This window comes from Salvelinus sp. IW2-2015, linkage group LG18, assembly GCF_002910315.2.
Source record: "Salvelinus sp. IW2-2015 linkage group LG18, ASM291031v2, whole genome shotgun sequence".
NCBI classification, from domain to species: Eukaryota; Metazoa; Chordata; class Actinopteri; order Salmoniformes; family Salmonidae; genus Salvelinus; species Salvelinus sp. IW2-2015.
This window is the reverse complement of record NC_036858.1, coordinates 12925272-12937957: the sequence shown is the minus strand read 5'-3', so window position 1 is coordinate 12937957 and position 12686 is coordinate 12925272. Positions and strand designations below refer to the sequence as shown.

At 51.9% G+C, this 12686-nt stretch overlaps 1 protein-coding gene across 1 annotated transcript in view; it reads right to left on the bottom strand.

Annotated features, from left to right (window-relative positions):
* Positions 1 to 8: 8 nt before the first annotated feature.
* Positions 9 to 12686, bottom strand: part of LOC111977614 (SH3 and multiple ankyrin repeat domains protein 1-like) — a 53213-nt gene continuing 40535 nt past the window's right edge. Inside the window, 14 exon segments of the mRNA XM_070448303.1 lie at positions 9 to 136; positions 462 to 1406; positions 1497 to 4740; positions 4834 to 4942; positions 5214 to 5326; positions 5508 to 5564; positions 5662 to 5688; positions 5913 to 5921; positions 6282 to 6362; positions 6468 to 6606; positions 6912 to 6961; positions 6964 to 7017; positions 7020 to 7031; positions 7275 to 7357. Coding sequence (XP_070304404.1) covers positions 31 to 136; positions 462 to 1406; positions 1497 to 4740; positions 4834 to 4942; positions 5214 to 5326; positions 5508 to 5564; positions 5662 to 5688; positions 5913 to 5921; positions 6282 to 6362; positions 6468 to 6606; positions 6912 to 6961; positions 6964 to 7017; positions 7020 to 7031; positions 7275 to 7357 — 5029 coding nt within the window. The 3' untranslated portion in view covers positions 9 to 30.

Sequence of the window (12686 nt, the reverse complement as noted above, 5' to 3'; positions counted from 1 at the left end):
TCCAATGGTCTTCTTTAGCTTTCATCTCAGTCAGTTTGTTTCTCTGTCTTTCTCTGAGCTCTGAGTCACCTCATCTTTCACTCTCTCAGTCTGTGGCACAGGGGAGGGGCTAGGCTCATGCATGGGAGAGAAGAGCCTGAGGAAAGAGGGAGGAGGGTAAATCAAGAAATAAGAATGAATGGAAAATGAATAAGGAGTGAATGTAGTAAATGAAATATGAGAGAGAGAGAGAGAGAGAGAGAGAGATGGAATAACTTAGCAAATTAACTCTAAGGATAAATGCTTCATGACTAAAAAGGGAAGGGGGATGGACTCATCTGGCTCGCAGGGAAGGAAAGAGGCACTTGTCTTTCCTTCTCCATCCGTTCCTTCTTTTTCTCTCTCTTTATTTCCACTCGCCACTTGGCTGACATGTGGCCTCTGTCTGTGAGTTGACTCTGTCCATGCCGCTCCTTCCTCACCTGTCAGTCAGTCTCTTCAGCGCTCTTTCGATGTTCATGCGGTGGCCGACGCGTGTCACCCCCAGGTCCAGGAAGTCGTCCTTGGTGAGGGAGGGCAGGTGGGAGCCGTCAATCTCGTTGTCCAGAAAGCGCTCCCGGTGCTCCCCCAGGTTTAGGTAGGCCAGCCAGTCGGCCACGTCCCACTTCGTCCAGTAGGACAGGGGCTTGATGGCGAAGGGCTTGGCCGGGGGAGGAGGGGTGAGGTGGGGGTAGTTGAGGCAGGATGGAGAGGGGGGCAGGTGCATGGAGGGTGAGGATGCGCCAGAGAGGAACTGGGTGGGGGAGAGGGAGCGGGAGACCAGGAGGGCGCTGGGAGGTTGTGGGGATGTGGGAAAGAGAGGAGAGGTGGAGGGGTTGTAGGGGTCTCCTAGGGTGTGACCTGGGGATGAGGGAGTTAGGGGAACGGGGAACTCAAATGGGGTGTTGTAGACAGGGGTGCTGGGGAGGATGGGGAGGGAGGAGGGTCTGGGAGGGGCGGGGCTGGGGCGGTTTGTGGAGTAGATGAGGGGGCTGGGGGCGCGCCGGCGGGACATAGACGACCTCAGCTCTGGACCAGGGGTACACTGGAAGTCAAAAATCTTGGCTCCACGGTACTTAGTGCGATGTTTGGGAGATGTGGGATAGGGTGAGTACGTGGGGGAGAGAGGAGGGTGGGATTGAGAGGGGGAGTAAGTGGGGGAGAGAGGAGGGTGGGAGGAGTGAGAGGGGGAGGTGGGCATCTGGGGAGAGGGGGAGTGGATCCAGTTAGGCTGGAGTGGGGGCTGGTGGGATGGCGAGCCGGAGGGGGTGGCAGTGAGATTGGGGGTGAAGATTGACGGGCGATGCTGTGGCGAGGAGGTGGGTAAGGGGGAAGTGGAGTGGCCTGTGGGGGGGCTCTGAAACGAGGCAGAGAAATCCCCTGAATATCTGAAAGAGAAGAAAAAATTGATTACTGTACTCAGTAGGTGCAGTGCCGTGGAGTCACTGAGTGAAACCCTTAAACAACAACAGCCTCACCTTTGCATTGTGGGCGACCTCGGATTAATGGGACTCGGACCTCGCATCTCAGACTGACTCCAGTCCTCCGTGCTCTTATTGCTCATCTGTTGCAGCTTGGAGCTCAGCTCGTTGATGATGCTGGCCTTTACTCCCGATAGGGGTGAGTGCAGCCTGCGCCCCTCCACAGACATCCCACCCCCGCCTCGCTCCAGGCCCTGCCCCGGGTCGACCCCCTCGCTCCAGGACAAGGGTCTTGGCTCCAGCGTGTTGGGCCGCTCAAGACAGGCAGCCAAGGTGGAACCGAAGCTGTCCTCCATCTTGGGTCGACTCTGTCTGCGTTGTTTCCTCTCGTCCGCTGCTCCTCCCTCTCCTCTCCTGGCCTCCTCCTCTGGGTTGGCCTGTCTCTGGGGGTGTGGTGGGACGCTCTGGCAGGGCGGATTGGTGCTTGCCTGTCGACGCAACGCTTCCCTTGTGTCCTTGATGCCCCCCTCTTTGTACTGCATCGTCTTTGGATACACAGGGGGGTTGGCCGTCTGTTTGGCATGGTGCACTTCAAACGTTTGCCCACCTGAGTAAGTCAAGTAAGGATCTGGGTGCTCGCCGACCACTCTCTCCCCTTCCGCTCCTCCTCCTCCTCCTCCTCCTCCTCTCTCTCCCTTCAGTCTGCTCACTCCCAGTGTTTCCAGATGGTGGTCGCTGCTACTGTCCAGCTCCTCAATCCCAGAGTCCACCACCGTCTCTGTCTGCCAGTCTCCAGTCTTCATCCTGGAGGGTTGGTGGTCGCCTGCCTTGCCAGCAGCACTGGCGGCAGTTCTGGGGGCGGTCCCAGCTACATTGTAGTCTGAAGACGGCGCAGAGGCGGTGGTACTGGTGGCGGCGGCGGTCACGGTCATCGTGGTGGCGTAGGTCACAGTCGTAGTGAGGGTGGCCGCGCCTCGGTCCTGCGCTAAGGTCATCGGCGAAACAGGGGCCCCCATATTAGCGGGGTTAACCGGTACGCTGGGGCCACTGGAGAATGGGTGTGCATGGGACATGGGCTGGGGTCTGTGGAGTGAGGCGGCGGGTAAAACGGAGGCGACTGTGGCGGCGGAGGAACGGGGGAATATTTGGGGCGAGGTGAGGGAGGGAGACAGAGCTGACTGGGTGAGGTTGGCCACCTCGCTGTCGTAGGACGTGAGGSTGGAGGCAGCAGAATCCCSAGTSKGGGGGGAAGGGAGGGGGGCGTTGGAGGCGAAGCCTCCTGGTGGAGGTACTTTAGGGGAGGGGAGGGGGGGTGGCGGAGGTGGCAAGGCGAGAGGGGCGTGTTGAGCTGAGTGTTGATGCTGTTGAGAGTATCCCCTCTGCAGTTCTCTCTGGCCTTGGCCGTTGGCGAACTGCAAGGGAGGGGGTAGGGGATCAACAAAGACAAACTCATCATCTATGTCTATGGAGGGGGTGGGCGGTGGAAGCACCATGAGCCCCAGTCCCACTCCTCCTCCTCCCTCTCCCCCATCTTCATGTGGGTGGGCTGGGGCTGCGGGTAGGCGGTATTGGGGGATGTAGCTAGAGTTTGCACTGCTTTCCATCTGTAGGAACGAAGGTCTGCGGGGTGCAGGCTGAGGCGGCGGGCCGGGCGGCTGCATGGGCGGGCCAGGTGGCTCCCTGTCTCTAGGACCCTGTTGATAATACTGGGTCTGGTACTGGTTGGTTCTGTCCTCTGAAAAGCGAACTCTGAGGCCCTCTCTGGCTCCGGCCGCCTGGTCCCTCTCCACTCTCTCCCCTCCCCCTTCACCTCCCAAGCGTAATATCCTGGGTGACAGCGGGCGGCTCAGGGAGGCGGGGGAGGTAGTGGCGGGGAACAGGGACGGCGTGGGGGATGGGAGAGAGGTAGGAAATGCCCCCACACTGGACATCTGCCGGCCAAAGTGCCGCTCCTCCCGCCGGGTCCTCCGGTCGTCCTTGAGGGCCCTTTCCCGTGCAGCCAGCGCCAGGCCCAGGGGGGACGAGGGGTCAAGGACCTTCCCAGTCAGAGGGTGGATGAAGGTGGTGGCTGGAGAGCCTGGGCCGTAGTTGGAGGGAGCGGACTTGGGCTGGCCGTCCTGGCCCATCACAGGGGAGTGGTACTCAGGSAGCCCGAAGGCAGGGGGCATGCTGCTGGCGTAGTGGACGTAATTGTCCCCAGAGAACATGCCCTCGTCGATGGACTTGGAGGGGCGGAGGCGGGGGGTGGGGACATCCATCCCCATCCCCTGTAGGGGCTGAGTCCATACCCCTCCACCTCCCTCCGCCTCCCCTTGGATGTCCTCTTCGGAGGAGAGGAAGAAGGAAGCACTCTTCCTCCTCATGTCACGGAAACGTTCCCGGTCCCGGCGCGCTGCCCCGACGAAGGCCCCCCTGAACTGGTTGGTGAAGTCCAGATTCTCCAGGTTAGGGGGCAGCTGGGGGGCGACAGTTGAAGGGGGCATGGCGGAAGAGACAGGGGGCTGGGGTGGTAAGGGGGACACAGGGGAAGGCAGGCCGGGAGTGGTGGGGGTGTCGGCGGAGGCGGATGGGGAGGTAGGGTCGTCTATGTCGGGAGGCGGATGCTCGGCATCTACGCTGCTGCCCTGGCTGCTGCGGCCACTGCCGCTGCTGGTGGAGGGGGCCTTGACGATGATGGTGGGGATGGGGATGGAGCTCTTCTCTTTGGCCCCTGAGCGCTTACCCACCTGGCCTTGCCCCCCTCGGTGGTGCCTGCTGAGCCCACCTTCCACTGTGGTTTGCTTTACTAGAGGGCCCCTCCCGCCCTTCCTGCCTCCCCCACCCCTGCCTGCCTCTCCGCCCCTCTCCCGGGTCGCCACTTGCTGCTGTGGCTGCTGCTGCTGCTGCTGGGGTTGCTGTTGAGTTTTGGGAGCGGCGCTCGTGGGTGGAGTAGCACTACTGTAGCCCCTCCTCAACACCCCCATTTTGCCCCCTCTCTTCGTCCCCTCTGGGGGCTCCCCTGTGTATTGTCCTCCTCCTCTCCGGAGGGTCGGGGCCATGCCGTGCTGTTGATTGACAGGGCCTCCCCTGTCCCAGCCTGCCTGGGTGGCGTGGACTGCCTGCTGCTGGGTGAGGAGGGCCTGGGCCTGGGAGGACGGGGGCTGGGGGGCAGACTGCTCCCCCCTCCAAACAGTATGGGGGTCAGCAGATAAGGGGGGTTCCGGGGCGGACGTGTTGGGGGGAGGGGGGATGTCCTCTGACAGACTACGAGCCAGTTTCATGGCCGGGTTGTGGAGGTACTGCCTCTCCTCCTCCATCACACCTGAAACAGGGACACACAGAGATAAACAGACTATCTGGTTGGAAAACAGTTAAGCTTTTTGACAGTCAGAGCAATAATATCTGTAGGACTTACCAATAGATTTCTGTCGCAGCATTACTCCATGAGGCTGGCCGGGGGGGTATTGACCCTGGTTGTAACCAAACCCAGGCGGCATCACACCAACCAACTGGTCATGACTTGGCTTTAGGTGTCGCAAGACACACAATGGAGAAAGATGCACAGGGAGAGATGCCCGAGAACGGGAGGAAGTGTTGCCACATTAAAAGTGCATTGGCAGTAAAAGGGATATATAGTGCAATATGGAGGAAGCAATAAGTTCATATCCTGTTCTGTGAGGTTTCTTTCACATCCATCGTTACAGACACCAGGACTGAATTGAGGGTAGGATCCCCAGGGCCAGTAGGACCTGCAGGTACAGTCATGGTAAGGTAATGTCAAGAATGATGCACTACCTCATTGGGGGCGATGCTCTTGGTTCGGTCTCTCTTCCCTCCGTGACCCCGCTGTCCCTGTCCGTCTGATGTGATTGTGTGCTGAGCCGCCGCCAGGATCTCATCCAGTTTATCTGAAAGACGGAGGGCGATAGAGCGACAGAGCGAGGAGAGGGAGAGAAATAAAATATAGAAGGGAGGGAAGAGAGAGATCAAAAGCGTAAGACGATTGAAAGCGGCGGCACATTATTGTCACCCAGTTCAAAGATGGCCCTTTTGGAAACACAAAGGGGGAGGACAGGGGTCAGATCTTACTCAGTGCCATTTGATAGACTGTCCTCTTCTTATCAGGCACCTGGGAGGACTCGTACTCTGAAAAACAGAGGTGATATATTCTTAGGAACCGAGCAGACTGATTTTGAATTGAGGCTTAAGGGCTGATTAAGGTAATGATAAGAGAGATATTCACCTGCTTTATTTTTCCATGGAGAGGCAGCTGCAGCATAATTAGAGAAAAGAAGGTTATCATATTATGCTACAACAGTATACTGAGACTGCTATTATAGGCATCACTGTAGTACCACAGAATAACATGAATGAATACAGTACATTTTGTACATTAACACTGATGATGACTCTGATGACGTGATGGTGATAATGATGGTGGGGAGGAAGACGACGACCATGACAATGACGTCACACAACTCAACCTTTTCCCACCTTTCTCCACTGTTAGTCGTCCATTTGATTGGGCAGAAAAAGAAGACATTGAGCAGAGGTTATGTGCATAATGTAGAGCTTCCACAACGTGAATGACTTCACTGTATCTACATCTTACCTAGTGTTTATACATTCACTTGAAAGAGAACATGTATCCCCACAGTCATCCTCATTAAGCCATTGGTAATTAAAACATGAAATCTTACCTATACCCCGAAACATCCAAGCTTCCCTGCATCAACTCACTTAATATTTAATGGACTTTTTCAATTAACGTTGTTTTCTATGGGTCAGAATTCTAATCCTTTTCTTCTCCTTTTTCTCCCTGCTTTTTATGCTTCCCAGCCCCTTCTTCTTCTATTGTCTTACCCATGTCTTCCAGCTCTAATGTCATTGATTTGGAGCGCAGGGCAATGGCAGGAGGAGTCAGCCTCTTAGCCTGCTGGGGGACTGCCAAAGGAGAAGGAGCAAACACGCACTTACTCTCTGACTAGTGTGTTATAAACATACACCCGTTGTAAACAATCATTACTGTTTACTGCGATGCTAGTATACCTTTCTTCTTAGGGTTGGTCTCCTCTGTCTCTGGGTTGCGGGCCACCATGACAACCTTGACCATCAGAGTGTTGCCACCTTGTCTGATCATGTTGACTACCTGCCTGTGGCCCACCTTCACTACATTCTGACCATTAACCTACGCACGCACGCACGCACGCACGCACGCACGCACGCACGCACGCACGCACGCACGCACGCACGCACACACACACACACACACCACACAACACACAACACACACACACACACACACACACCACGACGAGAATAACACTGGCTGTCAACAACACTAAACTGTCACACTGCATTCAACACGATACAAGTTCAAACTCTTAACAAATAACAAATGTACAATTTGATAGTGATTACAAAAGTTGGACCCACGTTGATTACCAGGCCTGCATAAACTGTCAGGGTGACAAGATTTTCCAGGATCCATACCTCAATAAGGAAGTCCCATCCTAAACCAGCCCTCCAGGCCACACCCCCTCATCCACAGACTCCAGGTACTGCAGCGCGGGGAATGCTGGGGTCGGAGTGAACTCCCTATAGGAGTCTGGGCTGCGGAGAGAACAAGTCAAGAACAAGAGAGTCAAGAACAAGAGGATGAGGGAGATTTGAGAGAAGTAATAAAATAGTGTCAAAGTAGGGGGAGAAGGGAGGCCGAGAGATGCGACGGAAGAATTGGGTGAGAGAGGAAGTGCAAGGAGTGAAAGTGAAATAACAGAAGAGTAGAGGACTGCGGAAGCCGGAGATTGTAGACATCCAGGGGTATTTCGGGGGGGGGGGGAGGCTCGCACTCACCTTTGGCTCCCCGAAGCACAAAGCCAAAGCCCTCATTGTCTTTCTTCTGCAGGAGCACTGTCTTCTCCTTAATGATGTAGTCACTGAGAGATAATAAGGGGGGAGGGGGGGGGAGGGGAGTGAGAGAGCGTAAACTACATGACTTCTTTAGCAGCAGAAAGTCTAATTGTCATGCAAATAAAGCATTTCTGATTCTGGGAGACAGCTATACTGCATCGCATTATGAAATCACACTGCACCAAAAGATGGGGGGGGGGGGGGGGTTGAGGCATGTCATACCAAGACCACCACCGTACAAAGACACCCGACAACCAGGGTAGAGTTGATGTCATGACGGGCAAGGATGAGTGCACTGGAGAGACCTCTACATAATCCAGCATAATGCTGACTAGCACCAGGAAGCACATGGGAATGTACATGAAAAAGGCTGCCTAGACTCTTCACTGTTAGTAATTACAACTTGTGAATGCACCTGTAATGCTGCACTAGCTTTCATCAAGCGTTCACTGCACTAGCTATCTTGGCTACCACTCATCGCCACACGAGGATGTTTTTCCCCCCTCAATTGATGATTGACATGGCCGTCTTGTTATGAGATGGTAGGAGTAGTGGTATAGAGCGGCAGCCAGAGTTGTCCTTGCTGTTTCATTGCTCCATTACCATGTCTGGAACTCCTATTCATTGTCAGATTTACGGATGCATTACAGCAGTTTTGCCTCATGTAGAGAGCTCAATGTATACTGTAGCCTCACACTCCACAGTACCCATATAATGTACGGTACTATAACAACAGTGTCTCCAATTCATTTGAGGTCTCCATCCCAGACAGCCCGGCCAGGTCTCAATTCGCACTGTTTTCCGAGCTCAGCTCATACTGTAGACTCCGGCTCCACAGCCATATACAACAACAGGGTCTCCATCTCCGTTCATTTAAGGTCTCAATTCTACGCAGCCGGCCTCAATTCATGCTGTTTTGTAGCTCCATTAGGATGTCTGGCTCTTTGGTCGCTGTATGACCTGTGGTTGAATCCATTGGTTTGAAATCCCAGCAGCTAATTCCGGGTTCTGCTTTTTTCTGCATTAGCTGCTCGAATAAACTCAAACTGACGGCGGCCCTGCCGACCGACTGCTGACTGTGCAAATCCACCCAGGTACCACATGACTGGGGACGAGAGTCTTTGCTTTATTGGGAGTTGCTGAACTTGGTGTGAGCAGGCAAGTGCCCRGAAGCCATTGCAAAGCTGAAGATTCAACTTTTAACTTCTCGTGCAAGAGGTCTACAGTTTGCACCGTCCCTTTTCATCCGTCGCTTGTGCTCTGTCATACTGTCAACGTTAGTGTTTCGCCAACGCAAAAAAAAAAAAGCCGCCTTCCATCCATCTGCTGTTCACGCCTCGTTCCTTTTCTCTCACCCTGACTCCTTCGCGCGTTCCCTCTCAAAGGATCAACTCTACATGCAGCAGTGTGTTCAAACGTCTGGTTGCAATCCACTACTGTCTGAGAACGGTATCGTTCTATCCCCGAGGCAATAGAGGTGTAGCTATGATGCTGTGGATCTTTGAAATAGTCCACCATTTAACCCTCTCGCTCCTGTTCGAGGACCTTAAATGTGCATGAGTGTTTTTATGTAACATGAATTCCCCATTGGCCAGTGTGACACTCAGTGCTCACAGTATTGACACTCACATATTACAGTAGCCTACAGTATTACAGTAGCCTACATTATTACAGTAGCCTACATTATTACAGGAGTCTACAGTATTCCAGTAGCCTACAGTATTCCAGTAGCCTACATTATTACAGTAGTCTACATTATTACAGGAGTCTACAGTATTACAGTAGGCTACATTATTACAGTAGCCAACATTATTGCAGGAGTCTACAATATTACAGTAGCCTACAGTATTACAGTAGACTACAGTATTCCATTAACCTACATTATTAACAGTAGCCTACAATATTACAGTAGCCTACATTATACAGGAGTCTACAGTATTACAATTAGCCTACATTATTACAGTAGCCTACAGTATTACAGTAGCCTACAATTATTACAGTAGCCTACATTATTACAGTAGTCTACATTATTACAGTAGCCTACAGTATACAGTAGCCGTACATTTTACAGTAGCCTACATTATTACAGGAGTCTACAGTATTACAGTAGCCTACATTATTACAGTAGCTACAGTAGCCTACATTATTACAGTAGCCTACAGTATTACAGTAGCCTACATTATTACAGGAGTCTACAGTATTACAATAGTCGACATTATTACAGTAGCCTACGCTTATTAACAGTAGCTACATTATTACAGTACTCTACATTATTACAGTAGCCTACAGTATTACAGTAGCCTACATTATTACAGGAGTCTACAGTATTACAGTAGCCTACAGTATTACAGTAGCCTACATTATTACAGGAGTCTACAGTATTACAGTAGCCTAAAGTGTTATCATGTACCCTCCTTCCTGACTCATCCTCTGTAGCCTCCACAATTATACAGACGAAGCAGCATGTTAGTCATACACACTCATCTTCTACCTTTACCACAGGAGGTCGGTGGCACCTTAATTGGGGAGGACGGGCTCATGGTAACGGCTGGAGCGAAATTAGTGGAACTGTATCAAAAACAGCAAACACATGGGTTTCAGGTGTTTCAAGCCATTCCATTCGCTCCATTCCAGCCATTATTATGAGCCGTCCTCCCCTCATCAGCCTCCACTGACATTTCYATACATACAATGAAACCATGAGACACAATGACACATACATGCAGCCACAACCCAGGGACAGAGACACAGATTAACTAGTCCCAAGACGACCCTCAACCACACTGTGACTACRCTCACACCAGTTTACACAGTCAAATGAAGGAAACCACGAACAAACCACTGTGTCCTCTGTCCCTTTCTATACAAGACTTTCATCCTATATGTCAGTGGTACCAACACAGATGCACATTTATGAAACACAAAATGAGTGTCACACACAATTCATGAGATGTGGCAATATATACTGTAGCTATAAAAATCCACCTACCTAACAGGAATCAATGATACCATGAATGAGAGAAATAAATCATTTGAAATGGTGATACAAAATGAACGAAACAAACACCGGCTGACATTACTAGAAATGCATTTACAAAATGCTCTCAGATTACATTCAGAAATACATGAGAGGAGAGACAGAGATACACACGCTGCAGTCAGAGCCTACAGTACATTCAATAGCCACTTCCATCACACACAAACGTTCGCACACACAGGAAAAAGATGATTCAACACACACACACACGCACATATATACACAAACACACATGCACAAACGCAATACATAGCTCATTAATCTGCCTTTCAAATCCACGGCCTTTCTGTTGCATCTACCTCTCCCCTCTCTCCATTGTCCTCTCCTCACATCCATAGCCAGGCAATGAATGAGGAAACAGCCTCTACCTGTAAATGAACCACACGCTTCTGTTTCTGGGGCCCAGTGACGGCCACGAAGAAGAGAGGGAGAGAGAGCGAGACAGATCTCTCTCTCTGCATCCCCCCATTGCCACCCCCCCCCCCCCTTCTCTCCTCCACCCCCTCCTCTCCTCCGCCTCCCGGTCTTCCAGCGAGAGCACAAGCCAGAGAGAGCCGCGAGAGTGGAGGAGAGGAGGAGAGAGAGATGGGAAGAGCGAGAGGAGAGAGAGAGAGAGAGCGAGTGAGCGCTGGCCTAGCATGTCTACACCCTGCCTGCTTGAGACAGAGCGAAAGAGGGGGAGAGAGAGAGAGGGTGGGAAAGAGGGAGGGAGAGTGAAAGGGAGAGCGACAGAGATGGTTCTCCGCGACAGGGAGAGACAGCGCAAGAGAGTGGAGGGAGTGAACGGTGGATTTGAGAGTGGTGGTTTAGCATGAAAGAGAGAGAAAAGAGGTGATTTTGCGGTTGGGGGAAGCGGGGGGTGGATATAATGTGAGGGGAGATGGGGTAACAGGAAGCAGGGATGGTGTGTTTATTTGAACGTCCACTGACTTGCTTCTGGCAGATTCACAAACAGCTGATTTCCGCTCCAGAGAGATTTCCTCATCGGCCAAAATACACACTACCCCATGAACAGAACAGCACTCACAACATTCACATTCAAACCAAACCCACTCAAAATTCTCATTGACATTATCCCAAGCACAGAAAATGCAGTGGGTAGCAACGGCCATACATATACAGCTGAATCCGGCTCAACATGCCACTGTATTACAATAGGCCACATAATCACTACCACTGTACTACACACATCCTACATGCACTCTCCGTCTCCCTCTTCACACAGACGTCATTCACATTCTGAGTCACTGGCCATTGTTCACATTGCCAAATACCAGTGAACCTTTATTAAGCTGATTGACTTTGTGACTGATAATGAGAGCTTCGTAGCGCACGGCTAATGTCAGCTACACACTGTAAACCCAAAAGCGCCGGGGGCATGGAGTCCCTCCTCACACTTGTCGATGGACCGAACGAACGCTCATCACCTCCAAATCCCCATGACTCATCATCAGGACGTTGTGCCGCACGCTCACACGTGTAGAAGCACACAGACAAACACACATACACACAGAGCACTGTTAGCCCTCATGATGCACAGCACAACTGCAGCTTCCTAGGGCCGGGCTGCAGTTTGACGCTAGCGGATTAGACAGATGCAATAGAAGGGTTGGCTGACAACGTCACGGAAATGATGCGCGCGCATCAGTGTGGCCAGAAGGCGTGCGTTGTTACAATTCTGAACGGTCAAATTGCTAGCAACAAGCTGCCTTGTGGGGAATCGTAGTTGGTTCTTTTCAGCTCGTTGTATCTTCTTTTGAGGTGTTTTGACTGATGTCATGTCTATGCTAATATGGCAAACATTTGCTAGTTAACTAACCAATAACTGTAACAATGTATGTATTTGAGCGACAACAAGTGCTCATTGTGCAAATTTAATCAAGTTTTAAAGGACATTTGGAGACAAAATTTAGTTTACATATTGTTAACAGTCTAAGCCAACCTCGTCTGTTTTGACTCATTTGTTGCTAAACAACTAACCCGTTTATGGGGGAGAAGGGAAACCATTGTCCACATTTCGCCATTATTTTTAACAGGAAAAATAAACAGGGGACTGGAAGGGCAAATTCGGAAGGGTGATGAGTCATGTGAGCGAGGACAACACAAGTTGGGCTCCTCTTGGCAAAGATGATCAAGGAAGAGCCAAGGAAGGGTCGAGGGAGAGCCAAGGAAGAGTCGAGGGAGAGCCAAGGAAGAGTCGAGGGAGAGCCAAGGAAGAGTCGAGGGAGTGCCAATGAAGAGCCAAGGAAGAGTTGAGGGAGAGCCAAGGAAGAGTCGAGGGAGAGCCAAGGAAGAGTCGAGGGAGAGCCAAGGAAGAG